Genomic DNA, 27,994 nt, shown 5'->3' with positions numbered 1-27,994 from the left:
CCCCTGTGGAGGCATTGATTTGTTTTGTGGGGGAGGCTGGTGACACTGACCCGAGGGGATAGCTACATGGAGGCTAGGACAAAGGGGTGTGAGATGCGTACAGGTCACAAAGGACTGCAGGGGATGAATGTGGTGGTGCCAGGAGATTTAGGCAGAAGTCCTGTAGGGAGATGGGCAGTTACCTTCTCTCCCTCTCTCTCTCGGGGACTCTATTTGTGGCTGGTGGAGCTGTCTTAAACGAAGAGAACCATGAGCAATGAATCTTGTTTACCTTATTACACAGCCCACAGCTACTCTTCAATGAGTGCGTTCAAAACCTCCATGGGGGACCTGCAACGACAATTGTACAACAGAGGAGAGTACGACGTTTTCAAGTATGCACCAATGTTCGAGAGTAATTTTATTCAGATAAACAAAAAGGGAGAGGTGATTGATGTACACAACCGTGTCCGAATGGTGACAGTGGGCATCGTCTGCACCAGCCCCATCCTCCCACTGCCTGATGTCATGGTTCTGGCCCAACCAACTAAAATCTGTGAAGAGCATGTCAGACGGGGCCGGTTTGCCAAGGGGAGAGGTCGCAGGCCCGTCAAGACTCTAGAGCTCACGAGACTGCTTCCCTTGAAATTTGTGAAGATCTCCATCCACGATTGTGAGAAACAGCAGCTGCGCCTGAAACTCGCCACTGGCCGTACTTTTTATCTGCAGTTGTGTCCCTCTTCTGACACACGGGAAGATCTCTTTTGCTATTGGGAAAAACTTATCTATCTCCTGAGGCCACCAGTAGAGAGTTACTGCAGTACCCCAACACTTCTATCTGGGGACGCACCATCCGAAGACAACAAAAGCCTAGTGGTAAGCCTCTTGAAGGCTCGAGAACATGGGGCAGGTTCTTTGGGGGAGCAGTTCAAAGCCAGTCCTACAAAGCCTTTGGTGCCTTCTGAGGCCCACCTGGAAAAAGTATTGCATGTGCAAGGGCTCAGGACCAAATGAGCCACTACTAGGGCACTTACCACACTGGGAGGTGGGAGGGCTTGTGTGTCCCATAAGGCTGAATTTCAGAGACCTTAGGTATCAGCTACTCTGGTCTCACACCCAGGGTTGAAATCCTTTCTACACCATCCTGATCGTCAGTCTTTTCTTGAACACTTAATACCCCAACCCAAGTGGTCTGATTTGCTGTGGAACTTTTATTTGTATAAATTTAAGGGGTGTAGGTGTAGCTTTGTGTGTGTGACTATATTGCATACTGGTGAAGTCTGGGCTTTTAGTGTAACCATCATCTGAATAATATACATTGTACCCACTAAGTAATTTCCCATCCCTCACCCCCTCCAACCCTTCTGAGTCTCCAATGTGCAACTGGAGACTGTACAGATTTTTGTGCAATTTTTTTTTTTTTTGAGACAGAGTTTCGCTCTTATCTCCCAGGCTGGAGTGCGATGGCACAATCTCGGCTCAATGCAACCTCTGCCTCCTGGGTTCAAGAGATTCTCCTGCCTCAGCCTCTGAGTAGCTGGGATTACAGGCACCTGCCACCACGTCCAACTAATTTTTATAATTTTTTTTTTTTTTTTTTTTTTTTTTAGTGGAGATGAGGTTTCACCATGTTAGCCAGGCTGGTCTTGAACTCCTGACCTCAGGTGATCCACCTGCCTGAGCCTCCCAAAGTGCTGTACCATATTTTTAACAATGAAGAAGTCTTTCTTCAATTTGAGTCACAGTCTGTCTCCCTGTAACTACCAGGCACTGATTTCTGTGTCAATCAGCACACCCTGTGTGTGTGTATGCACGTGCACAATCTTAGTAGTCACCAAAATGTAAAGTGAGTGTATCCCTTGACTGTGCAATCCCACTTCTGGAAATCTGTCCTGCAGAGCACGTAAAAATAAGTGTGTAAAATACAATGTCCAAGGATGAGGAATTGTATCAGTACTTTCTCTGGTACTGGAATTGCTCAACCAAAACTGAGTGACCATTGAAGGGGTGCTGTAGATGGAACTTGGCAACAAATGAGAGCAAGACTTAGGCTTAGGCCGGGTGCGGTGGCTCATGCTTGTAAACCCAGCACTTTGAGAGGCCAAGGAAGGCGGCTCACCAGAGGTCAGGAGATCGAGACCAGCCTGGCCAACATGGTGAAACCTCATCTCTACTAAATATACAAAAAAATTAGCCAGGTATGGTGGTGGGCGCCTGTAGTCCCAGCTATTCAAGAGGCTAAGGCAGGAGAATCCCTTGAACCTGGGAGGCGGAGATTGCAGTGAGCCAAAATCGTGCCACTGCACTCCAGCCTGGGCGACAGAGCGAGACTCTGTCTCAAAAAAAAAAAAAAAAAAAGACAAAAGACTTAGACTTAATGATTTTAGAGGTTCTCCTTCTCCTTCTTTTTTTTTTCTTTCTTTCTTTTTTTTTTTTTTTAACAGTGTCTCACTCTGTTGCCTAGGCTGGAGTGCAGTGGAGTGGCGCAGTCTTGGCTCACTGCAGCCTCTGCCATCTGAGTTCAAGCGATACTCCTACCTCAGCCTACTGAGTAGCTGGGATTACAGGCATGCGCCATCCTGTCCAGCTAATTTTTTGTGTTTTTAGTAGAGTCGGGGTTTTGCTTTGTTGGCAAGGCTGGTCTCGAACTCCTGGCCTCAAGCGATCTGCCCTCCTTGGCCTCCCAAAGTGTTGGGATTACAGGCGTGAGCCACCACACCCGACCCAGGTTCTTCTAATTATAAGCCCTTGAATTAACTCCAGGATAAGAGAGGAGCAGAAAGTTCTGATCTCCCTTTCAGTCATCTCTATCTCATCTGTTTCTCTTCCCCTTGGTATAGGCTGCAGAGCTCCACAGAGAAGGGGATCAGAGTGAGACTGGGCTCTACAAGCCTTGTGATGTATCTGCAGCCACCTCTTCTGCTTATGCTGGGGGAGAGGGAATCCAACATGCCTCCCACGGAACGGCTAGTGTGGCTTCTCCATCCACGAGCACTCCAGGGGCTGCTGAAGGAGGAGCAGCAAGGACAGCAGGTGGCATGGCAGTGGCAGGAACAGCAACAGGCCCTAGAACAGATGTGGCAATAGCAGGGGCAGCAACGAGTCCTGCAACAGGTGCTATGAGCATAGCAACAACCAAATCTGCAGGCCCAGGCCAAGTGACCACAGCGCTGGCGGGAGCAGCCATCAAAAATCCAGGAGAAAACGAATCCAGCAAGTCCATGGCAGGTGCTGCCAACATATCCTCAGATGGTATTAGCTTGGCCTTGGTAGGTGCTGCAAGCACCTCCTCAGAAGGTACTTCCACCTCGATGGCGGGGGCCGCCAGTCTCTCCCAAGACAGCAGCTTGAGTGCGGCGTTTGCAGGCAGTATGACGACCAGCGAGTGTGCAGCAGAAAGAACTGAAGGACCAGCAGTGGGACCCCTCATCTCCACCTTGCAAAGCGAAGGCTACGTGAGTGAACGAGATGGAAGCCAGAAAGTTTCCCAGCCCAGTGCTGAAGCCTGGAATGAAAAAAAGGAAAGAAGAGAAAAAAAGGACAGACATCCCAGTAGGAAAAGTTCTCATCACCGCAAGGCAGGTGAAAGTCACCGCAGGAGAGCGGGGGACAAGAATGAGAAAGCGTCTTCCCACCGGTCCGCGTCTGGCCATAAAAACACGAGAGATGACAAAAAAGTAAAAGGGCACAGCAACGTAAGGGGCAAGCGACATGGCTCCTCTCGCAAGAGCTCCAACCACAGCTCCACCAAAAAGGAGTCGAGAACAACTCAGGAACTGGGGAAGAACCCATCTGCATCTAGTACAGGAGCTTTACATAAGAAAGCCAGTAAGATCAGCTCTTTTTTAAGGAGGCTCAGGGCCACTCCTGGTTCAAAAACAAGGGTCACATCACATGACAGAGAGGTAGATATCGTGGCTAAGATGGTGGAGAAGCAAAACATAGAGGCCAAAGTGGAGAAAGCCCAGGGTGGTCAGGAGCTGGAGATGATCAGCGGCACTATGACATCCGAGAAGACAGAGATGATCATCTTTGAAACCAAATCCATTTAAAGAGGAGCCAGGGCTACAACTGCCCAGGGATCTGGAAGTATCCCTAGAGGAGCCCATCCCAGCTTTCTTTACTGCAGTTCAAATAATAAAGGAAATCATACAACTCCAAAAGAAGTACAATCTCCTGCTTGAATTTTTCTGCCCATAGCCTGGTGGTGACCTCACAGTGGCTTCTGTGATGGTGGCTATGCTACAGCTGGAGACCCCAGCCTCCAGGCAGGTAGAGCTCCACCACCCGCCCACGGCCAGCAGAGCCAACGTGAGTGTTCGGCTTTGCCTCAATCCCTTTTGCTTCCCCGAGACTGTCAAAGCCACAGACTAAGAGCTGGGATGCATAGCCACCACCATGTCCCCTCGCCCATTCTCCTCTTTTCCCTGAATGCCCCTGAACATGGACATTCATTCAGTCCAGTTCTTAGCCTATGCAGAGACAGGATTCACATCCCCTCAGGGGATATTCAGGGTAGGAAGGAGCAATACAGCAGTATTTGTAGGCAATTAGAATAGGAAATCTATTCTTCTAGATCAGGAATTGGCAAACCATGTTCTGAGGTCCAAATCTTACTAGCTGCCTGGATTTGTAAATAAAAGTTTTATTGGAACATAGTCACAGACTTTCCTTTGCATATTGCCTATGGCTGCTTTCACGCTAAAAATGACAGCTCTGAGTAGTTGCAGTGGAGACCATATGGCCCACAGAATCTAAAATATTATCTGGGCCTTTAAGAAAATGTGTGCTGACTCTTGATCTAATCTTAACAAGTCTTCCTCCAAGGTGTAGACAGTGGAGAAATTCTCACATATGCTTACCAGTAGACAACTAGGAGAATGTTTACAGTAAAACAAGTTGTAATAGCAAAACCCTGGAAATTGCCCAAATGTTCGTCAAACAGGAGAGTTAATAAATTGTGGAATGGACTACGGTGCATAATCTACAATAGTGGAAATGAATAGCAGCTATACATGTTAGCATGGATAAATCTTTATTTTTTATTTTTTTGAGACAGAGTCTCAGTTTGTTGCCCAGGCTGGAGTGCAGTGGGGTAATCTTGGCTCACTGCAACCTTGGCTGCCCAGGCTCCAGTAATTCTCATGCCTCAACCTCCGGAGTAGCTGGGATTACAGGCATGCACCACCATGCTCAGCTAAATTTTTGTATTTTTACTAGAGACAAGGTTTTGCCATGTTGGCCAGGCTGGTCTTGAATTCTTGACCTCAAGCAATCCGTCCTCCTCGGCCTCCCAAAGTGCTGGGATCACAGGCATGAGCCACCATGCGTGGCTGGCATGGATAAATCTTACATAATGTGGGATACTAAAAGCAAGTCACAAAAATATATATGATATAGTTCAATTTGTAGAACAGCTCAAAAATAAGATTCAACAATGGGATATATATTTGCTAAAAGTATGGAGAAAAACAAGGAAATAATAATCACAAAATTAAGGATAGTGACTATCTACAGGATAAAGGGAGAGATGTCTGATCTGAGGGGCACACACAAGGAGTTTCAACAGAATAGTGATTATTCTATTTCTTAAAGAAGAGGTTGTATTCATGGGGTGTTGTTATTGTATCTTTATTTTAATATCTCTGAAATCAGGATTGTTTTTAAATCTCTGTCAGCAAGGTGTCAATTGCATGTCACTATCACTGCCTTAGAAATGCCCTAATCAATTTATTTCACCAATGTTTTCCTTTTTACACATACACACGAGAGATTTATGACAGACTATCTAAGTCTGAAAGATATCTTTCAATAAGCATGAAATAAAAATTCTAAGTGACATAAAAAGTATTCAGAATACAGAAACACGGAAAAATGTTTAAATATATTAAGAAGTAAAATAGTCCAAAATGCTGTGTACTAACATGATGTAAATTATGTGTTCGTGTGCAAGTTAATTCCCAGAATAAAAAAATCACACTACATTAGAAATGGGATTATAAATTTTAAAAACCTTTACTGTAAAAAAAAATTGTCTTTCCATTTTTAAAAAACCTGTAAAATGAGTCCATGGAAAATATTAAATTATTAACACCAAATAATAAAATTTGGATTTGAGAAAAATGATTCTGGGAGCCATGTAAGTCCAGGAGGGGAGCACCTGCCCAGCCTTGCAAGTCTTTGCTCATTCTCTGCAGCAACAGTACCTTGGAGGACAGAAGTTGGGTTTCCGGCAAAACTTAGGGACCTTTTCTGAACACCAAATATGTGTAGCCAAGATGGAGGAGGTGAGAAACGACATATTCTGGGAGGAGCAGTGGCTTGTCAGTATCAGGGGAATCCCTTCTCAGTTGCTCTAGTGGGTGGCTGGAAAATCTCATCTTGTGATTTTTGATAAATACCATAGAGGCTGAGATTAAGATGTTCTGGGAGTTGACTCTTGAAACAGTGGGTACAGGTAGAAGGAGAGAGAAAGAGAGAGAGGCACATGCTCTAAAGTCTGAGAGGGCCTTTGGGAAAGCCACCCGGGAGTGTGAAAGGTTGGCAGGTGGGGTAGAGGACAGAGATAAAAGGAAACTCCTTTCAAAGCCTTTGGTCTGGAGTTCCAGATTTACAGCTATGCCAGAGTCTGAATTATCCTAGCTACAAATGGTTTAATCTCATAAATGTGCAGACTATGGCTTTATCTTTTGTCTTTCTTCTAGTCTTGTTTTATACACCCTCCCCTGTCTGAGGGCTTCTTCAGCATGAATATAGTTTATCCACCCAAATGCAATTTAAGTAAAGTAGAGATGGGGACTTGCCCACCACAGCGTGCTGTGCCATGCACTTTCTCTGCATTTCCTTTTCTATCTTGATACTTCATCAAGAGATAGATGCATAAATACCTATGTATTTCAAAGCAACAGGCCTCTTCCTCAGAGGGAGTTATCAATTGGGGCATCAAGTCAATACCCCTATCAGATAAAAGCCAATATTTTTAACAGCAATATTTGTCACCATGGTAACAATTCTGCTGCTGCAAGTGCAATGAGACAGTGGATTGTTGATTACTAACCAATGTTCCAAACTTAAAGTCTGGCATTACACACATAAGAACAAAGATGACAAAGCGATATTTTGCCAAAAGCAGTATAAGATCACTCATGCAGTTGTCATGTTAGGGTGGAGTCTTTGAAGCAGAGGAAACTGGTCTATGGTGAGAAGAAGCAAGGTGACTCAAAATGTCAAATGCCATCATGGCTGGCAGGGCAAGAACGGAAGGCAAGATGCTAGAGGGAGCAGCAGGGGACAGACTGTGCAAGGCTTTGAAGTTTGCATATGCTACTTCGACTTCTGTCCTTAGTAATGAGAAGCCACTGAAACATTTTAAGTTGAGGAGTGACTTGATCAGATTTGTATTTTGTAAAGGTCACTGTAGTTGCTGTGAGAAAAAATATTTGGGAAGATAGTTGTTAATATGTGTCCTTACGTAATTCCTTTCTTTTGCTGTAGGATCTATAAAATGAGATTAGAGGAGATGTTTTGAAAGACACGTTCCCATTAGAAATATCCACGTGATGGCTGGGCGCTGTGGCTCATGGCTGTAATCCCAGCACTTTCGGAGGCGGAGGCTGGCGGATCACCTGAGGTAGGGGGTTCGAGACCAGCCTGGCCAACATGGTGAAACACTGTCTCTACTAAAAATAAAAAAATTAGCCAGGCAGGTGGTGCATGCCTGTAATCCCAGCTACTCAGGAGGCTGAGGCAGTAGAATCTCTTGAACCTGGGAGGTGGAGGTTGCAGTGACCAAGATCGGCCATTGCACTCCAGCCTGGGTGACAGAGTGGTACTCTGTCTCAAAGAAAAAAAAAAAAAAAGAAAAATCCATGTGGGGTATATGTGGTGATGCACTATCCAGACCCTCCTTCGATGAAGGACTTGTGTCCTCAGTTGCTGAGAATGCTGCCCGCAGACAAGTTTCAGCTGGCAGTGAGTTTGGAAATTGTGCCAGTTGCAGAGATTTCTTTCACCCAATGCGATGCTCTTTCCAGAGCCCACATCAAGAACTGAGTGATGCAGAGTATGAAAGTCTGGCTGTCAGCCCAATACAGACCAAGTCTGAAGGGCTATTCTAGTTCCAGAGCTTCCTGAGGAGTCCGCATCAAAATTCACCTTCCTTCCCTGTGTACTCCTACTTCCACCCTTTTCCCTTCCACAGGCGCTGGTCCTAAGGGCACTCCTTAACAAACATCCTTCCCACAAAACTCTGTCTCAAAATCTGCTTCACAGAGAACACAACTTACAACACCATGTCAGTGTAATGCGCTGGGGTCACCTCCTTGAGACTTCACTAACCTTATGAAAAGTGTTGATGATATAACCAGGAAGGATATAACATAGCATGTACAATTTTGAATTTAAATAATTTTAAAACTAGGTATATTTGCTTACTCCCAAATTAATTAGTCTATTTTAGAAAATTCAAAACATGTAGAGATAAAAAAGGAAACAAATATTTAATTGATTGCTTCGATAATTCACTTCTTACTGCTTCCAGAAAGTTGGAGTAGACGTGTTTTCCTCTGTTCCTCCTGATCAGTACAACTAAAGATTTTGGACATTACATATAAAACAAACAGCAGAAGACTTGAAAGGTGGAAAGAAAGCTAGGAACTTCAGGAACTGAGGAACAACATGCTGGTTATTTCCCTGGGTTTTTTGTTTGTTTGGTTAATTTTTGCCTCATATATTCCACAACCTGGAGGTGAAGAAGCTGGAACCACCTACACCAAAAAAATCCCAACAAAAAATATGATCAGGAAAAAATATATAAATAAATAAATAAAGGACCAGGACAGGGGCAGCCAAGAAAAGCAGAAAACTTTTACACAATTACAAGTCTACTTCAGCCAAACATCACAGAAAAGAAAAAAAAAAAACAAAAACCCTGTGGCCCCACCCTTACTCATGACAGCAAAGGCTGAGTTGGAGTTGAGATTAACATCCTCATGAGGCTATAACGAGGCCTCCTATACCCCAAGTATGTGGTATCAGAGAATGCCAAGGAAGGAGCTTGGACTTTGACTTTCACTCCTGATAGCTGGTAATGAAGCCCTTCCCTCCTCTTCCCTGTGCTAGTGGTGTCCATATGGGGAGTTGGAACTCCCACCCTTGCCCAGTAGTCATGGGGGCCAAGTAGGGAACCTGAACTGCTATAGAAGTAACAAGGTGGCGCCCCCCTCCCCATCTCCTGCTGGAATAGAGTCAGAAGAAGCCTGTTAAAAGTAAATTTAAATAAGATTTAAATAAGATTCAGAGTCTCCCAATGAATAAATGTCCAGACTTAAACCAAAAATCACTAGTCATACCAAGAAACAGGAAAATTCAAAATGGAATGAAAAGAGACAACCTATAGGTGACAACATGAAAAAGACAGAGATGTTAATATCATAAAAATTTTAAGGCGTCCATGAAAAGGGAGTTAGGAATGTGCTTGGAACAAATGAAAGAAATAGAAATCCTCAGCAAAGAATAAAAAAACTTCAGCAAAGAAAAAGAAGATGATAAAGAAGAACCAAATGAAAATTTTAGAACTAAAACTATAATAGCTGACGAAAAAAGCTCAGTGGTTGGGCTGAACTGCAGAATGGAGGAGAAGAGAAAAAAATCAGTGAACTGAAGGAGGATAATAGAAACTACCCAATCTAAACAACATAGAAAATAGTGATTAGAAGAAAAATAAAGCCTCAAGGCCGTGTGGGACTATAACAAAAGATCTAACATTGTGTCACTGGAGTCCTAGAAAGAGAGAAGAAGGGGTAAGGCTGAAGAAATAATGATTGAAAGCCATCAAATTTGGCAAAAGACATAAATCTACAGATTGAAGAAGCTGAAATAACACCAAATAGGGTGAACTCAGAGAAATCCATGCTAAGACAAAGCACAATTAAATACTGAAAACAAACAAACAAAAAATGTTGCCAAGGTGGGAAGATCACTTGAGCCCAGGAGTTTGAGAACAGGCTGGGCAACATAGGGAGAACCCGTTTCTAAATTTTTTTTTTTTTTAAATTAGCTAGACATGGTGGTTCACACTTGTAGTCCCAGCTACTCAGGAGGCTGAGTTGGGAGGACTGCTTGAACCTGGGAGGCTGAGGCTGCAGTGAACTGTGATCGTACCACTGCACACCAGCCTGTGAAACAGAGCAACACCTTGTCGCAAAAAAAAAAAAAATTATTTTTTTAAAGTAGCTACAGAAAAATGGTGTAATATCTACAGGGGAAAACAACTTAAATGACAGTGGCTTTCTTATCAGAAACCATGGAAAACAGAAGTAAGTGACACATTGTTTTTCATGTGCTGAAAGAAAAGAGTTGAAAACCCAGAATCCCATCCCAGCAAATTAATACTTCAAGAATAATGGGAAAATCAAGACATCATCAGTTGAAGGAAAACAAAATTTGTCATCAGTACGCCTATCCTACAAGAATGGCTAAAGGAAGTTCTGTAAACAGTAAGGAAATGATTTATAAAAAGTAGGGAGAGATTGTGGAAGATAAAGAAGAAAGAACATGGTAAGCAAAAACATGGGAAAACACAGTAGATTTTTCTTCTCTTGCATTTTCTAAGTTATGTTTGACAGTTTAAGCTGTCTGATGGGATTAAAATTTTGTAGAGGAAATATCTAAGGCCATTATATTATAAATGTGGGAGAGTAAAGGGATAGAAAGGGAGGTAAGGTTTCCATATTTCACTCAACCTAGTAAAATGACACGATAGATTGTAAAAAAGTTATGTATACATAACAGAATACCTACGGCAATCACTAAAAAAGCTAAAAAGAAGATATACTCAAAAACACTATAGATAAACCAGAACAGAATTTTAAAAACTGCTCAAGTAAACCACAGGAAGGCAAGAAAATAAAATAGAAACAAAAACACAGAGAACATAAAGCGAAAAATAAAATGGCATACATAAGCCCTGACATATTAATAATCATGTTAAATGTAAATGGTCTAAATACACCAATTAAAAGACATTGGCAGAGTGAACAAAAAAGGATGACCTAACTACGTGCTGTCAACAAAAGCTCCCTACAAATACAACGATATAGGCATTTTGAAAGTAAAACAATGAAGAAAGATACATTACAAAAACATTAATCAAAGTGAACCAGAAATAGCTATATTAATATAAGATAGACTGCAGAGCAGAGAAAATTACCACAGAGTGGCATAATGATAAAAAGGATATTAAAGGGAACAAGAAGACATAGCAATTCTAAAAGTGTTTCAACCAATTATAAGAGCTGCAAAATATGTATAGTAAGAACTGGTAGAACCGAAAGTAATAAACAAAACCAAACTTGTAGTTTGAGACCTCCACACCCCTCTCTCAAAAATTTAAAGAACAATTAAACAGAGAATTGGTACGTATACAGAAGACATCAATAACACTATCAACTAACAAGATTTAATCAAAATTAATAGAACACTCCATTCAACAACAGCAGAATACACATTCTCATCAAGATACCACAGAATGTATACCAAGATCAGGACAACATCCTGGGCCATAAAAGAAACTTCAACAACTTTAAAAGAATTCAAATAATATAATGTGTTTTCTGACCACAGTGGAATCAAACTAGAAATCAATAACAGAAAGGTAACAGGAAAATCTCCAAACACTTAGAATTGTGTTGTTAGAATCTAAGAGGTCAAAGAGGGTCAAAAAGGTAGTCTAAAGAGAAATAAAAATTACATTGAATTGGCAGGGCACGGTGGCTCATGTCTATAATTCCAGCACTTTGGGAGATTGAGACAAGAGGTTTGCTTGAGCCTAGGAGTTCAAAGTAGCAATGAGCTATGATTATGCCTCTGTACTCCAGGCTGGGCAACAGAGTGAGACTCCAGAAATAAAATAGAAATAGAAATCATATCAAAACGTGTGGGATACAGGTAAGTAAAGGAACTAGCACTGTATGCATACACTTTCTAGAAAAGGCAAAGGGGTTTTTTTCTTTTTATTTCTTTTTCCTTTTTTTTTTTTGTTTGAGACAGGGTCTTGCTCTGTCGCCCAGGCTGGGGTGCAGTGGCACAATCTTGGCTCACATAAATGTCAATCTCTCAGGCTCAAGCAATCCTCCCACCTACGCCTTGTGAGTAGCTGAGACTACAAGCATGAGCCACCATACCTGGCCAATTTTTGTATTTTTAGTAGAGATGGGGTTTTGCCGTGTGGGCCAGGCTGGTCTCGAACTCCTGACCTCAGGTGATCTGCCCGTCTCAGCCTCCCAAAGTGCTGGGATTGCAGGCGTCAGCCACTGCACCTGGCCTAGGCTCACACCTTATTTTAAAAAATGAACTCAAAATAGATCACTGACTTACTTTAAAAAACAGAAAACTATGAAACTTTTAGGAAAGAAACATGGTGGATAATCTTTGGGAACTAGGACTAGGAAAAGAGTTATTAAACTCAACACCAAAAGTATAACTAGTAAAGGGAAATATTGATAAACTAGACTCCTTCAAAATTAAAAACTTTCACTCTATGAATGACCCGGGGAAAAGAATAAAAACAAGCTAAAAACTGGAGCAAATATTTGCAAACTACATATTCCACAAAGGACTAGTATGTAGAATATATACGGAACTCTCAAAATTCAACATTAAAAAAACAAACAGTCCAATCAGAAAATGGGGAAAAGGTATCAAGATAAATTTTTTTCAGAGGATATACAGATTGTACGTAAGCCCATGAGAAAATATTCAGCATCATTAGTCATTAGGGAAATGCACATTAAAACCACAATGGTGTAATACTATACACATATAGATAATACTATACACATATTAGAATGATTGAAACAAAAATAATAAATAAGGAACAACACCAAATTATGATGTAAAACCAGAGAAACTATACCACCCACACATTTCTAGTGGGCATGTAAAGAAAGCCAATGAGGAAAACAGTCTGGTAGTTCTTTTTTTTTTTTTTTTTGAGACAGAGTCTCAGTGTGTTCTCCAGGCTGGAGTGTAGTGGCCTGATCTCAGCTCACTGCAACCTCTGCGTCTTGGGTTCAAGTGATTCTCCTGCCTCAGCCTCCCAAGTAGCTGGGATTACAGGCATGTGCCACCATGCACAGCTAATTTTTTAAATTTTAGTAGAGACGGGGGTTTCACCATATTGGCCAGGTGGGTCTCAAACTCCTGACTTCCAGCTACTCAGGAAGCTGAGGTGGGAGGATCATCAGAGCCTGAGATGTTGGGGCTGCAGTGAGGCATGATCACACCACCGCACTTCAGCCTGGGTGAAACAGTAAGACCCTGTCTCAAAAAATAATAATAAATATTTTAAAGTTACCCACGAATGACGGTGCACACCTGTAGTCTCAGTTACCCAGGAGACGGAGGTGGGAGAATGCTTGAGCCCAGGAGTTTGAGGCTACAGTGAATTATGATTGTGCCACTGCCTGGGCAACAGAGTGAGACTATGAATCTAAAACACGAAATAAAACAAAACAAACAAAAAACTCCCAAACAAACAAAAGATAATGATATCCAGGGGTTTGGTGAGAGGGAGGACATGCCAGAGCACAAGGGATTTTTATGGCAGTGAAACTTTGTCTATGGTACCATAATGGTGAATATGTGTCATTATATATTGTCAAACCCACAGTGTACAACACCAAGAGTGAAGACCAGTGTGAACTATGGACTTCAGGTACTAATGATGTGTCAATGTCGGCTCATCAAAATCAAATGCACCACTCTGGTGCAGGATGTCGATGATAGTGGAGGCTGTGAGTGTGTGGGGGGAGCGGGTATATAGGAACTCTTTATACTTTCCACTCAGCTTTGCTGTTAACCTAAAACTGCTCTAAAGAATAGTCTATTTAAAAAGTAAAGTAGAGTGGTTGGCTGGGCACGGTGGCTCACGCCTGTAATCCCAGCACTTTGGAAGGCTGAGGCGGGCAGATCCCTTGAGTCCAGGAGTTCAAGGCTAGCCTGGGCAACGTGATAAAACCCCGTCTCTATTATAAGTATGTTTTTATTGGCTGGGCACAGTGGCTCATGCATATAATCCCAGTACTTTGGGAGGCCAAGGTGGGAGGATCACGTGAGGTCAGGAGTTCGAGACCAGCCTGGCCAACATGGTGAAATCCCATCTCTACTAAAAATACAAAAATGAGTTGGGTGTGGTGGCAGCACCTGTAATCCCAGCTACTTGGGAAGCTGAGGCAGAAGAATTGCTTGAATCCAGAAGCTGAGATCGTGCCATTGCTCTCCAGCCTGGGTGACAGAGCGAGACTCCATTTCAAAAAAAAAAAAAACAGTTTTTAATTATAGGAAAAGGGAAAAAGGTAGACTGGTTATGGTATTACAGGGCATCTTTTTAACCCCTTGGAAGAGAAGTTTTGTTCCCTCATCAGACATGACTCTTCAAATGCGCTTTGAAATCTGTGAGATTGCTTTCTCTAATTTGTATGTAATCAACAATAAATACATAGGGAGATAATAACAGTACTAATCAATATCAAATCTCAAAGAAATTTGGAGATTATATGATTCAGTGTTTTTCAAACTTTTGCACATATTGTTCTTTTAAAAAAATTAAAAATATAAAATCATAAATGGAACTTAGTAAACAAAAGAGATGAAGGTGAGGGTCCTCTGGCTGAAAGGAGGGGTAGAGTGGGCAGCCTGAAGCCTCACCAGCTTGGCTCCCCTTTGCCTCAGGGGACACCTGGAATGCATTTCCGTGACTTGGAGGCCACTGGTTTGACCTGAGATTCTCACTTTACTGAGAATAATGTGTCTTGCTTGAGGTTACCCATCTGACTGGTTGAAATCAGGTCTATGGAATCTCAGGCCAGACTCTTTTCCATTCTGCTTTACCCTGATTGATTTGGGGGGATTCTCAGGTTAACACATGTTGGAAGACAAACTGGGACTCAGGTGTCAGAGGTGGTGGAAGATGATAAGGAGACAAAGGAAAGGAGACTAGAAGGAAGATAGTCAAATTCTGTGCAATACATAGACTGGAGACTGAATGGGGTAAAGAAACCCACAGGGGTCAGAATTCATAAAATCTGTCTCTTTCAGAAGCCCAAGTTCTAAGAGAAGTTCATCTTGGACCTGAAGCACGGTGGAATCAAGTGGGTAAAGACTTTCCCAGATAACTGTAGGGAAGTAGCACCTGGACTTGCCATGGGTTGGGCCACTGTGTCTGCAGCACCTAGGAAAGTAGCTGGCATGTAGTAAGTGAGCAATAAATATTGGGTGAATGCCACCCTGGGGAACATGGCAAAACCCTGTCTCTACAAGAAATATCCAAATTAGCTGGGCGTGTTGGCACATGCCAGTAGTCACAGCTACTTGGGAGGCTGAGGTAGGAGAATCCCTTGAGCCTGGGAGGCAGAGGTTGCAGTGAGCTGAGATCCTGCCACTGCACTCCAGCCTGGGCGACAGAGTGAGACCCTTTCTCAAAATATTTATTTCCTAATAAATACATCCATTTGCCAAAGATATATAATATATAAAAATACATAATATATAATTATATAAAATACATTATATATAATATATAAAATATATAATGCATAATATATATTTATATAATATATAAATATATATTGTATTTTTGTAATGTATATTTTAATATACATTACAAATCTATATTAAATATATATGATATATAATATATATATTGGGGGTGAATGCATCATTAAACTTTAAAATCCTGTCTAAGAGGGCACTACCACCCATACCCTCGGGAAAATAATTCTGGCCTTTTACAGTTGCATGAAAAACCTCTCTTCTCTAAATGGTGGTATGTGAACTACTAATCCTGTCTTTATTTAAATTGTAATATTTTGGCTGGGCGTGGTGGCTCACACTTGTAATCCCAGCACTTTGGGAGGCCGAGGCAGGTGGATCACCTGAGGTTGGGAGTTCGAGACCAGCCTGACCAACATGGAGAAACCCCGTCTCTACTAAAAATACAAAATTAGCCGGAAATGGTGGCACATGCCTGTAATTCCAGCTACTCGAGAGGCTGAAGCAGGAGAATCACTTGAACCCAGGAGGTGGAGGTTGCGAGAGCTGAAAAGAAATTGTAATATTTTGTAGATCACGAGTTTTTCCCTTAATTTTTTTATTTAAAATATTGTGTTAAGATATTATTTATCTTTTTTTTTTTTTTTTTTTGAGACGGAGTTTTGCTCTTGTTGCCCAGGCTGGAGTGCAATGGTGCGATCTCAGCTCACCGCAACCCCCGCCTCCCAGGTTCAAGCAATTCTCCTGCGTGAGCCTCCCAAAGGGCTGGGATTACACCTCCCAAAGGGCTGGGATTACAGGCGTAAGCCACTGCGCCCGGCCGATATTATTTATCTTGATTACTGAGTTTGCTCCTCCTTAATTTTGTGCATGAGGCATGTTCCTCACACACCTCCACTTAGTCTTGATCCTGATACAAAGCTACACTGAAAGCAGGTAATTCACATTTGTACACACACCATTCAGGAGATTTTTTTTCTTCTTTCTTTTGTTTTTGCTCAAATCTGTCTTTGAACAAAAATATATTCAACATTGACCAAGTGTGAGGTAATTCCAGGGATTGTTAAGGGGATGCCCAGATAAGTCAGGAACTTAGCTACAGCCATAGAAATAAAACAAGCGCATAATTACAACTTCAGCTAGAGGAGTGCTGTAAGAAGTAAAGGAAAGAGGCTTTGAGTTGGTGAGAGGTAATTTTTATTTGGGTGAACTTAGAGAAACATTTTGGAGAGGACCATCTTTGAGATGGATCTTAAAGAGGGAACTTAAATGGATCGGACAGAGCCCAGATCCTTTAGGGAGTGTATAGAAAATCAATCAATCAATAAATCAATAAAACAGTTATTTTTTGTTGTTGTTGAGACGGAGTCTTGCTCTGTTGCCCAGGCTGGAGTGCAATGCTGCAATCTCAGCTCACTGCAACTTCCGCCTCCTGGGTTCAAGCGATTCTCCTGTCTCGGGCTCCCGAGTAGCTGGGATTACAGGCACACACAGCCACGCCTGGCTAATTTTTGTACTTTTAGTAGAGACAGGGTTTCGCCATGTTGGCCAGGCTGGTCTCCAACTCCTGATCTTAGGTCATCCACTTACCTCAGCCTCCCAAACTGCTGGGATTACAAGCCTGAGCCACCGTGCCTGGCCGTAATGGGTATATTTTGTGATAATTCAAAGAACAAGTATGATGATGGCATGGCTATTTTTTTCCTCTGGTGAAATTCCACATAAGGTAAATGTAGATTTTAATAGTAACAGCTACAACAAATTCAAAAGGGCTTACCTGCCTTTTTGTAGGATTACAAATTCATTTTAGGTTCTTCAGCCTGCAGGTGATAACTCAGCAGGACCCAATATGTGAGACACAAATCTTTCCCATAGAAAAGTTTAAGCTGGGGATTATTTCCAAATGCCAAGGTTGCTGCTCCCCCTGCTGGTAAGAAAAAATGCTGTAGGCAAAGCAAACCACAGGCACTCTCCCCACCCGTGTGCTGCACACAGATCTGGATTGTTGACGTTTTAGTGATAAGGTCATTAGCAGCCATGAAGTAACAACAACAAAAAAAATAGTGATTAGGAATTGAAACTATACTGCAGACTGCAGAAAAAAAAATACATTAGCAATGACTCTCATCCAAAGTGCATCATTAAGGCCGGGGACGGTGGCTCATGCCTGTAATCCCAACACTTTGGGAGGCCAAGGTGGGTATAAAGCAGCAGACCACTACTACTCCTGCTGCCTTCCTCCCCTCACCTTGCCTAGTTCACAAGACAGGAGGAAAGAGAGAAAAAGCAAAAAGTTGGAAAAAAACAAAAGTAAGATAAATAGCCAGACAACCTTGGCAACACCACCCAGCCCTAGGAGTTAAAAAAAGTAACAATAACATCAACCCCTGACCTAAACTACTTGTGTTATCTGTAAATTCCAGACACTGCATGAAAAAAGCATTGTAAAACTTTTTGTTCTGTTAGCTGATGCATGTAGCCCCCAGTCACGTTTCCCACGCTTGCTTGATATATCACTACCCTTTCACGTGGACCCCTTAAAGTTGTAAGCCTTTAAAAAGGCCGAGAATTTCTTTTTCGGGGAGCTTGGCTCCTAAGACGCAAGTCTGCCGACGCTCCCGGCTGAATAAATAACCTCTTCCTTCTTTAATCCGGTGTCTGAGGAGTTTTGTCTGCAGCTCGTCCTGCTATAGGTGGATCACCTGAAGTGAGCAGTTCGAGACCAGCCTGGACAACATGGTGAAACCGTTTCTATAAAAGTAAAAAAATTAGCTGGGCGTGGTGGTGTGCATCTATAGTCCCAGCTACTCGGGAGGCTGAGGCAGGAGAATCACTTGAACCTGAGAGGCAGAGGCTGCAGTGAGCCGAGATCACACCATTGCACTGCAGCCTGGGTGACACAGTAAGAGCTTGTCTCCAAAAAAAAAAAAAAAAAAAAAAAAGTGCATCGTTAAAACCATATACAGTATATGAGCTTATAAAAATCAGGAAGAAACAGGGACTGGAGATGAAATTTTTCTTTTCTTTTCTTTTCTTTTTTTTTTTGAGATGGGGTTTCACTCTTGTTGCCCAGGCTGGAGGACAATTGTGCGATCTCGGCTCACTGCAAACTTTGCCTCCCGGGTTCAAGTGATTCTCCTGCCTCAGTCTCCTGAGTAGCTGGGATTACAGGCGTGTGCCACCATGCCTGGCTAATTTTGTATTTTTAGTAGAGATGGGGTTTCTCCATGTTAGTCAGGCTGGTGTCGAATTCCTGACCTCAGGTGATGTGCCTGCCTTGGCCTCCCAAAGTGTTGGGATTACAGGCGTGAGCCACCATGCCCAGCCTTTTTTTTTTTCCCGTTTTTTTTTGGCAGAGTTTCACTCTGTTGCTCAGGTTGGAGTACAGTGGTGCTATATCAGCTCAAGCAATCCTCCTACCTCAGCCTCCCAAGTAACTGGGACCCCAGGTGCATGCCACCATGCCCAGCTTGGAGATAAACATTTTTACTTGCTATCTTCCAATGATTCTGCCGGGCTGATCAGCAAGCCAAAGATACAATGTAACTAACAGATGCTCAGAGATTATTATCTATAAACCTGCCTACCAATGACAGAGGTAGTAAGGCCAACAAAATTAACAAGTTGCTGTAACAATTTGACTTCTATAAGCATAAATAAACAAATAAAAGGAGTTTTGACCCTTACTGGGCATCAAATACAAGAATTAACCCCAAAAGGATCATAGACCTAAACGTAAAACTTAAAATTAGAAAACTTGTAGAAGAAAACAGAGGAAAAATCTTTGTGACTTTGAGTTAGGCAAAGATTCTTGGAAAGGACACAAAAAGTATGAGCCATAAAACAAAATAATTGATAAACTGGTCATCACCAAAATAAAAAAACTCTGCTTGCTGAAAGACACTTAAAAAATGAAATGATTAACCACAGACTAGGAGAAAATATTTGTAAAAGACATATCTTATCAAGGACTTATATCTTGTGTGTATTTGTGTGTGTGCACCCTTACAATTCAATAGTAAGAAAACATGCCAATTTAAAAAATGGGCAAAAATTTTGAACAGACAGTTCACCAAAGAAAAGATATACATCGCCAGTAAACACATGAAAGATACCCAATACTAACGAAATGCAAATTAAAATCATTATACAGATATTAGAATAGCAAAAAGTAAAAATTAAAAGGATAATACCAATTTGAAGATTGAGGGCAACTATACCTCTGATAGATTGCTGAGAAATGAAAAATAAGCAGCCTCTTTAGAAAACTGCTTGGTAGTTTCTCATATAGTTAAACATATAATTATTATAATGTTCAGCAATTTTGTCACTATGTTGTTATCCAAAAGAAATGAAAACATATGTCCATACAATTGACTTGCATGGGAATGTTTATAGTAGCTTTGTTAAGAATCACCTCAAACTGAAATAACCCAAATGTCTATTAACCAGTGAATGGATACATGAATTACAGTATATTCATACAATGGAATATTCCTTATCTGTAAAAAGGAACAAAGTATTATACATTGAACAACATTGATGGACTTCAAAAGTATTATGCTAAGTGAAAGGAACCAGACACCAAAAACTACATACTTTCTAATTTCATTTATATGACATTCTGCAAAAGGTAAAACTATATGAACAGGGATCAGATCAGTGGTTACTAGAGGATGGGGATAAAGGGAAGGAATTGAAATAAAAAAAGTTGTTTGGGGTGATGAAATATTCTACATGTTAATCCGGGTGGTAGTGGTTTTATGCCAGTATGTATTTATCAAAACTCCTATAACTATTCACCTAGAGTTAATTTTATTCTATGTAAAGTATCCCTCAATAAATCTAAATTCTAAAAAATCAATAGGGTGGAAACTAAAAATTTCTGCTTGTCATTTAGGTTCAAATGACAGCGATGTTTTTTATAATGTGCCAAGATCCTAAGGGAGGCAAGAAGTCGGTTACCGTGTGTCTTTGCCCATTTCTACCCTTTCATCTCCCCCGCTCTTTCTTTCTTTGCTCACTAGCTATGGAGCACACAGGCTCCCTTCCTCTCTCTAATTGAGAAAGGTCATGGCAGCCCCACGCTCTTTGCATTTGCTGTCTCCCAGATCTCTGCACAATTCACTCCTTCATATCTTGTTTCCAAAGTTAACCTTCTGTGAGAGGCTACCCTGACCACCCTGTGTAAAGTAGCTATTCCCCAACCCACGTCACTATCACATTAATCTGTATTATATTTTCCCCCATAGCCCTTATCACTATTCGAAGTTTTTACTTGTTTGTATACTTCTTGTCTGTGTCTCTCTAGAACACCTTCTAGAAAGAACACTTTTTTCAAAGGCCCCACTGGCTTTTGTCTGTCTTTTTAGCCTTCTAGACCAGTGCCGGCACAACAGACACACAATATACAGATTTATTCAGTGAGCATATTCCTTGTTAAGCTGTAGTAGGCATCTTTAAGTAATAAGCTTTCCATTGAGATTTTGCCAATATAGTCATATAATTAAATGTTTAACACACATCATATTGTCACTAGCCCTTCTCATGATATGGACTTCATATCCATTATTCATTTGAAGTTTATTGGAAAGAACACTAGATTGATAGTCAAGAGTCCAAGATTCTAGCCTTGATTCTGCTACTAACTGTTAAGACACTGCACCTTTGGGCCCAGTAATTCTATTTCTAGAAATTTATTTCAAAGAACAAAATTGGACACATGCACAAACATATATGCACTGGGACGCTCATCATCCTGTGTAGTTACACTGGCTAAAATTTGGAGAAAAATAATTTAACACAATGAGGATTTGGCTAAAGAGACTGTGGTATAACCACCAAAGCCACACTATGAATTTATTTGAAAGTGATGAATGTATTCATTTTGTTTCTTATTCAATAAACACTTATTGAGTATTTGCCAATTTCAGGCACCGTTGTATGTAGGTTCAAACACAACAGCAGTAAATGAAACAAAGGTCCCATGCTCATAAACCTGATATTTTTGATGGATAAGAAAGGCAATAGAATACATAAATATACTATATAAGATGATTTCAGGTGATGAGAGGTTCTATGAAAAAAAGATAATACATAGTAAGGGTTTCAGGGGCATCTCGCAAGAGAAAGACTGGGGATGCGCTATTTTGTATAGAGTAGTGTGACCCCAGAAGAACTCTCTGAAGTCACATTTGACCAGAAACCTGAATGAATTGAGGAAATGAAGCCGGGCGCGGTGGCTCACGCCTATAATCCCAGCACTCTGGGAGGCCGAGGCGGGCAGATCACGAGGTCAGGAGATTCAAACCATCCTGGCTAACACGGTGAAACCCCGTCTCTACTAAAAATACAAAAAAATTAGCCGGGCGTGATGGCGTGTGCCTCTAGTCCCAGCTGCTGGGGAGGCTGAGGCAGGAGAATGGCGTGAACCTGGGAGGTGGAGCTTGCAGTGAGCCGAGATTGGGCCACTGCACTCCAGCCTGGGTGACAGAGCAAGACTTCGTCTCAAAAAAAAAAAAAAAAGAAAACAAAAGAAAGAAAGAAACAAGGAAATGAGACGTGTCAATATCTATGCAAAGAGTTCCAGGCAAATGCATTGGCCCCGAGGCCGGGATGTACTTGGCAATTTTGTAGGGCCTGTGATATAGGCCAGGGGAAGGATGTCAGATTTTATTCTAAAAGTAATAGAAAGCCTTGGAGGATTTTGAATAGAGGAGTGATAAGACCGGTCTTATATTTTAAGAAGGTGTGGTAAATAGACTAAGGGAGGACAAAAAATCAAAGAAGTCCAGGTGAGAGATAATGGTGGCATGGCATAGGACCATAGCAGTGGGAACGGTGGTCAGTCATATTTGGAACTTTATTTACTTATTTTTAAATAGATCTAATGCAAAAGGCTGGTATGGTAGTTTCGGTGGGGTATGAGAGAAAGGAGAAAAAGGTGGGATTCCTTAGATTGAGCATTTGCAATTGAGTAAAGTGCAACTGAGGAAAGATGTCTGTCACCACTGGATATGAGGGTCTGAAGTGCAGAGGAAACGGTGTTCCAGGGCCTGCGTGTAATCATCCGGCTGATATCTGACTGAAAAGTGGCTGGAGAACTGAGTCCTGGGGCAATCCAATAATCAAATGTGCCAAATGCTGCTGACAGATGGAGTAAAATGAGGACTGGGAACGACCATTGGAAGTCACTGGTGCAGGATACATTGGGGTCAGCGGTGAGGAGAAAAGCTGGATTGGGTTATGCTCAACGTAGATGGATTTCTTCAGGAAATAAATTGATACGTGCGGGGGATTTAAAATGGGGGAGTCCGGAAGTGGTGGTTCACGCCTACAATCCCAGCACTTTGGGTGGCCGAGGCGGGCGGATCACTTGATATCAAGAGCTCGAGATGAGCCTCGCCAACACGGTGAAACCCTGTCTCTACCAAAAATACAAAAAAAGAAAAAAAGTAACTGTAACCCCAACTACTCGGGAGGCTGAGGCACGAGAATCGCTTGAATCCCGGAGACTGAGGTTGCAGCGAGCCGAAATCGCGCCACTGCAGTCCAGCCTGGGCGAAAGAGAGAGACTCCGTCTCAAAGAAAAAAACAACAAAAAAACCCTGCATGTCTATATTTTCGAATTTGTGTGTAAGACGTCTTAATTGTATGCGTTAAATTAAAAAAGGACAAAAGGAATGGAACTACCAACAGCGACTAAGTCAGTAAAAGAGTGGTAATGGGCAAGGGGGTGGAATATACGCAGGCGCAATAGCAAGCGTTTCTTTTGGAGGTTATTTTCGTGTCATAAATTTCTAAATTCACGTTAAGTCTTACAAGAGCATGTTAAACATTAAAACATAAGATTGTTTCTGGTCAATAAGGGGTCTATAAAAAATAAAGCAATAAGGTGTTTTGTTTAATTTTATGCCTTAAAAAAGAAACAAAGAAACGGAACCCTCAGCTAAGACTTTTAAAAGTCAGTAACGGGGGGATGGGAGGAGTCAAATATACGTAGGCGCAACAGCGAGGGATCGGTCTGAGGCGGATCTAGAATTTCATTAAAGGACAGCTCGTACAGCCAATCAAGGACAGAGTCGGTGGCTTCTTCCCGGAGGAGACCGGAAGTTGGTTTCGGCTGCAGAGGGGAAGGCGGTTACCAGTGTAAAGCCAGAGCTGAGGTGAGTGGGCGGCAACGGTTTGGGGCCGCCGCCTGTGCGCGTTTTTTTCTTCCGGACCCCGCAGCTTCCTCTGTGTTGGGCTGGGAACTGGGGAGGCATGGCTGAGTTCGGCCTCCAAAGGCGGTCTCTCGTCTTTCTCTCCCGAGTCTGTCCGAGAGTGCGGTCTCTCCCAGAGCACGGAGGCCTCGGGGTGGACAGCCTGGAGGAGGGGGCTCTAAGCGCGGCAGTCTCGGGGCTTCCTCCGTGTTGGGACGCCGAGCCGGAGTGGAGGTTGGGAGACCCGGCGTCTAGTCCCCGCGCCGCTGTTTTTCTAAGCTGTGTGGCCTTGGGCGAGTCATTTGCCCTCTCCGGCTCTTTGTAACATGAGAGTAGCCCTCCCTGCCCTTCCTTCTTCTGGGAGCAGTTATGAAACAGCTGAGATATGGGGGCAGGCGAGGGCGGTAGATCCCAAGCCTAATCGTCAGGTCCATCTGGAGAGGTTTTAAAAGCGACATTCTAGGGCCCATTCACAGTAGACAGAATGAATCAAATCTCTGGGGCTGGGACCTTGGAATGTCTGTCGTCTTCTGGTGAAGCTCCTTCTCCCCCAGTAGAACAAACACTAGATGTTGGATCTTGAGTTAAGAACCAGCTCTGATGCTTGGCTCTGGTTTTATTAAAAATAAGACCTCCATCACCTTTGAAAAGTTCCATCTAGAGAGACAGTAGAGAAAGAAATATAATTTTTGTGATATGCAAGTCCTTATTGTACAGTTAGATGCTTCACGGCTTAGGGATAAAAGAGAGCTTGCCCTTTGGAGCTAAAGGGACCCGGGATAAGAATTCCTGTTGTGCCATTTATTAACCTTTTTATCTGGGGCAACACTTCCCCTCATTGAGACTTCGGATCCTCACTTCTAAAATGAAATTGATAATAGAACTTAATTCGTGGGACCGTGTGGTGGCTCACGCCTGTAATCCCAGCACTTTGGGAGGCCGAGGTGGGCGGATCACTTGAGGTCAGGAGTTCCAGACCAGCCTGGCCAACATGGTGAAAACCTGTCTTTACCGAGAAATACAAAAATTAGCTGGGCGTGGTGGTGCGCACCTGTAGTTCCCAGCTACTCAGGAGGCTCAGGCAGGAGAATCCCTTGAACCCGGGAGGCAGAGGTTGCAGTGAGCCCTGATGGTACCACTGCACTCCAGCCTGGGAGACAGATTGAGCCCTTGTCTCAAAAAACAAAACAAAACCCAAAAACCTTAATTCATAGAATTGTTAATGAAGATTATGTTACAGAGGCCATAAAAAATGGTACCTGTCATGTAGTTGGCCTTAGGAAAATGGCAGCCGCAATACAGGAATGCACATCGTGTAGGCAAGTACAGAGCAGCACTCCTCACCTAAAAAGGTTTGAGTGGGATGAAACGTGAGCTGTCAAAAATTGTATTTTCTGCCGGGCACGGTGGCTCACGCCTGTAATCCCAGCACTGTGGAAGGTCGAGGCAGGTGGATCACGAGGTCAGGAGATCAAGACCATCCTGGCTAACACGATGAAATCTCGTCTCTACTGAAAATAGAAAACATTAGCTGGGCGTCGTGGCGGGCGCCTGTAGTCCCAGCTACTCAGGCGGCTGAGGCAGGAGAATGGCGTGAACCTGGGAGTCCGAGCTTGCAGTGAGCCGAGATCGCGCCACTGCACTCCAACGTGGGTGACAGAGCAAGACACTGTCTCAGGAAAAAAAAAATGTATTTTGAAGTACCAGATCACTGTTAATTCTTTGATTTTGGTAATTGTGCTTTGGGTAGGAGAAAACATTCTTGTCACGAGAAAACACACTGAAGTATTCAGGGGTAAAGGAATGAAAAACCAATAAAGCAAATGAAGGAAAATGTTAACATTTGGAGAATCTGAGTGAAGAATATGAAGTGTTTTTTGTACATTCATGCACTTTTTCTGTAATCTGAATTTATGTTAAAAGTTTTAAAATGTCTGGGTGTGGTGGCTCACGCCTGTAATCCCAGCACTTTGGGAGGCCAAAGCAGGAGGATTGCTTGAGCTCAGGAGTTCGAAACAAGCCTGAGTAACATGGCAAAACTCTGTCTCTACAAAATATACAAAAATTAGCCGGGCTTGGTGACATATGCCTGTAGTCCCAGCTGCTTGGGAGGTTGAGGTGGGAGGATCGCTTGAGCCTAGGAGGGCGAGGCTGCATCATCCTATGCACCACTGTGGCATAGTGGAAACTCGGAGTTGCGCCACAGCTGCCCTCAGTACCTCACGAATTCTGAGTATAATATTGCTTCTAAAATGTCTGGGCGTGGTGGCTCACGCCTGTAATCCCAGCACTTTGGGAGGCCAAGGTGGGCGGATCACCTGAGGTGGGGAGTAAAGAGACCAACCTGGCCAACATGGCAAAATCCGGTCTCTACTAAAAATACAAAAATTAGCCAGACAAGGTGGTGCACGCCTGTAATCCCATCTACTTAGGAGGCTGAGGCAGGAGAATTGCTTAAGCCCAGGAGGCGGAGGTTGCAGTGAGCTGAGATCCGAGATTGCACCACTGCACTCTAGCCTGGACATCAGAGCAAGACTCCATCTCAAAAAACAAACAAAAGTTAATGTGTCCGTATAAAATTGCATAGTATACTGTGACAAAAAGGGTATGGAACTGAATCATCATTTCATTCAGGAACTTTGGGTAATAATGTGTTTAGGATTTAGCAATGTTAATTTTGTCAAGAGTGTTTATGAGAGATACAAGTAAGTGTTTGCTATTGGAAATAAATCTGTAACATAAAAGTAATTGTGATATGAGATTGGGAGACAACCTCTGTAGTTTGGTTATGGAAGAGTAAAGAAATGGGGCATAAGTGGTGAGGGGCATGGAGTCCAGAAGATTTTCTTTAGAGATGAGAAGATGCTACATATTTTTTAATGCTGATGAAATTATTAGAGAGAGAATGAAAAATATGTGAATGGTTGAGAATATAATGCCTACTTAGAAAAGATGGCAAACTTTCCCTATCATAAATATTAGTTTTAGAAACCAAGGAGATCATCTTGTCTTCGGCCCCAAACTGCTGGAAGAAAAGGAAGAAAATATTCCATCTGTAGTTATGAAATGTAACAGGTTTGTCTTGTGGCTCTAATAAATCTTTGGTCTGTGTCCATAGGTTCTTGATAGTCCACAATGGGTGAACCACAGCAAGTGAGTGCACTTCCACCACCTCCAATGCAATATATCAAGGAATATACGGATGAAAATATTCAAGAAGGCTTAGCTCCCAAGCCTCCCCCTCCAATAAAAGACAGTTACATGATGTTTGGCAATCAGTTCCAATGTGATGATCTTATCATCCGCCCTTTGGAAAGTCAGGGCATCGAACGGCTTCATCCTATGCAGTTTGATCACAAGAAAGAACTGAGAAAACTTAATATGTCTATCCTTATTAATTTCTTGGACCTTTTAGATATTTTAATAAGGAGCCCTGGGAGTATAAAACGAGAAGAGAAACTAGAAGATCTTAAGCTGCTTTTTGTACACGTGCATCATCTTATAAATGAATACCGACCCCACCAAGCAAGAGAGACCTTGAGAGTCATGATGGAGGTCCAGAAACGTCAACGGCTTGAAACAGCTGAGAGATTTCAAAAGCACCTGGAACGAGTAATTGAAATGATTCAGAATTGCTTGGCTTCTTTGCCTGATGATTTGCCTCATTCAGAAGCAGGAATGAGAGTAAAAACTGAACCAATGGATGCTGATGATAGCAACAATTGTACTGGACAGAATGAACATCAAAGAGAAAATTCAGGTCATAGGAGAGATCAGATTATAGAGAAAGATGCTGCCTTGTGTGTCCTAATTGATGAGATGAATGAAAGACCATGAAAGATGTTTCTTTTTCTTTTTTTCCTTTTGATAATAGCATCATATATTCATTTTCTTTTGGACAGTCTTAAGAGAAGTTTCACTAAAAATGTAAACAGCTTTAATCTTGACTCCAACTTTTTCAATTATGAGATGTCATAGGCAGTAATTTCACTGTATAACAAGCATAGACAAATGAGTATCCCTGCACTAAGAAGAATCACTTTAAAAAGCAAAGTGTTAGCTGCTGTTGTATGGGACATTCCTATGTTTTAGAGTTGCAGTAAAACTTTGATGATAACCTCAATAATAGCAAAGTTTTCGTCTTTGAAAAGGGGATTTAGCATTTGCTTTAAGAATGATAGATAAATGGATATCACGCTCTATAAATGTAAAACTATGAAATCTTTAGACTTATTCCATTAAAAATTTTGCTTAAGCTGCAAAAA

General features: G+C 42.2%; 3 protein-coding genes across 5 annotated transcripts in view; all 3 read left to right on the top strand.

Annotated features, from left to right (window-relative positions):
* The first annotated feature begins 121 nt into the window (after nt 1–121).
* Nucleotides 122–4,633, top strand: GARIN3 (golgi associated RAB2 interactor family member 3). The gene is made up of 2 exons (XM_004042895.5): nt 122–855; nt 2,820–4,633. The coding sequence occupies exons 1-2, from the start codon at nt 250–252 to the stop codon at nt 4,029–4,031; spliced, it is 1,818 nt and encodes a 605-aa protein (XP_004042943.4). The 5' UTR covers nt 122–249; the 3' UTR covers nt 4,032–4,633.
* Nucleotides 4,239–27,994, top strand: MED7 (mediator complex subunit 7). 3 transcript variants are annotated; one of them, XM_019028226.3, is made up of 3 exons: nt 4,239–4,290; nt 7,474–7,609; nt 26,848–27,994. In XM_019028226.3, the coding sequence occupies exon 3, from the start codon at nt 26,865–26,867 to the stop codon at nt 27,564–27,566; it is 702 nt and encodes a 233-aa protein (XP_018883771.2). In that variant the 5' UTR covers nt 4,239–4,290; nt 7,474–7,609; nt 26,848–26,864; the 3' UTR covers nt 27,567–27,994. The 3 variants fall into 3 exon arrangements, with proteins under 3 accessions (XP_018883771.2, XP_055243190.1, XP_004042944.3); XM_055387215.2 differs by lacking the exons at nt 4,239–4,290; nt 7,474–7,609 and adding an exon at nt 15,076–15,128; XM_004042896.5 differs by lacking the exons at nt 4,239–4,290; nt 7,474–7,609 and adding an exon at nt 22,924–23,693.
* HAVCR2 (hepatitis A virus cellular receptor 2) overlaps nt 10,288–27,994 on the top strand; it is a 71,473-nt gene continuing 53,766 nt past the window's right edge. Inside the window, exon 1 of the mRNA XM_004042893.5 lies at nt 10,288–10,536. The gene's annotated coding sequence lies outside the window, so the exon portion shown is untranslated. The remainder of the gene's footprint in view (nt 10,537–27,994) is intronic.

The sequence above is a fragment of the Gorilla gorilla genome, chromosome 4 (genome assembly GCF_029281585.2).
Source record: "Gorilla gorilla gorilla isolate KB3781 chromosome 4, NHGRI_mGorGor1-v2.1_pri, whole genome shotgun sequence".
Classification (NCBI taxonomy): domain Eukaryota; kingdom Metazoa; phylum Chordata; class Mammalia; order Primates; family Hominidae; genus Gorilla; species Gorilla gorilla.
The sequence above is the reverse complement of the archived record's forward strand: the minus strand, read 5'-3'. Positions and strand labels throughout refer to the sequence as shown.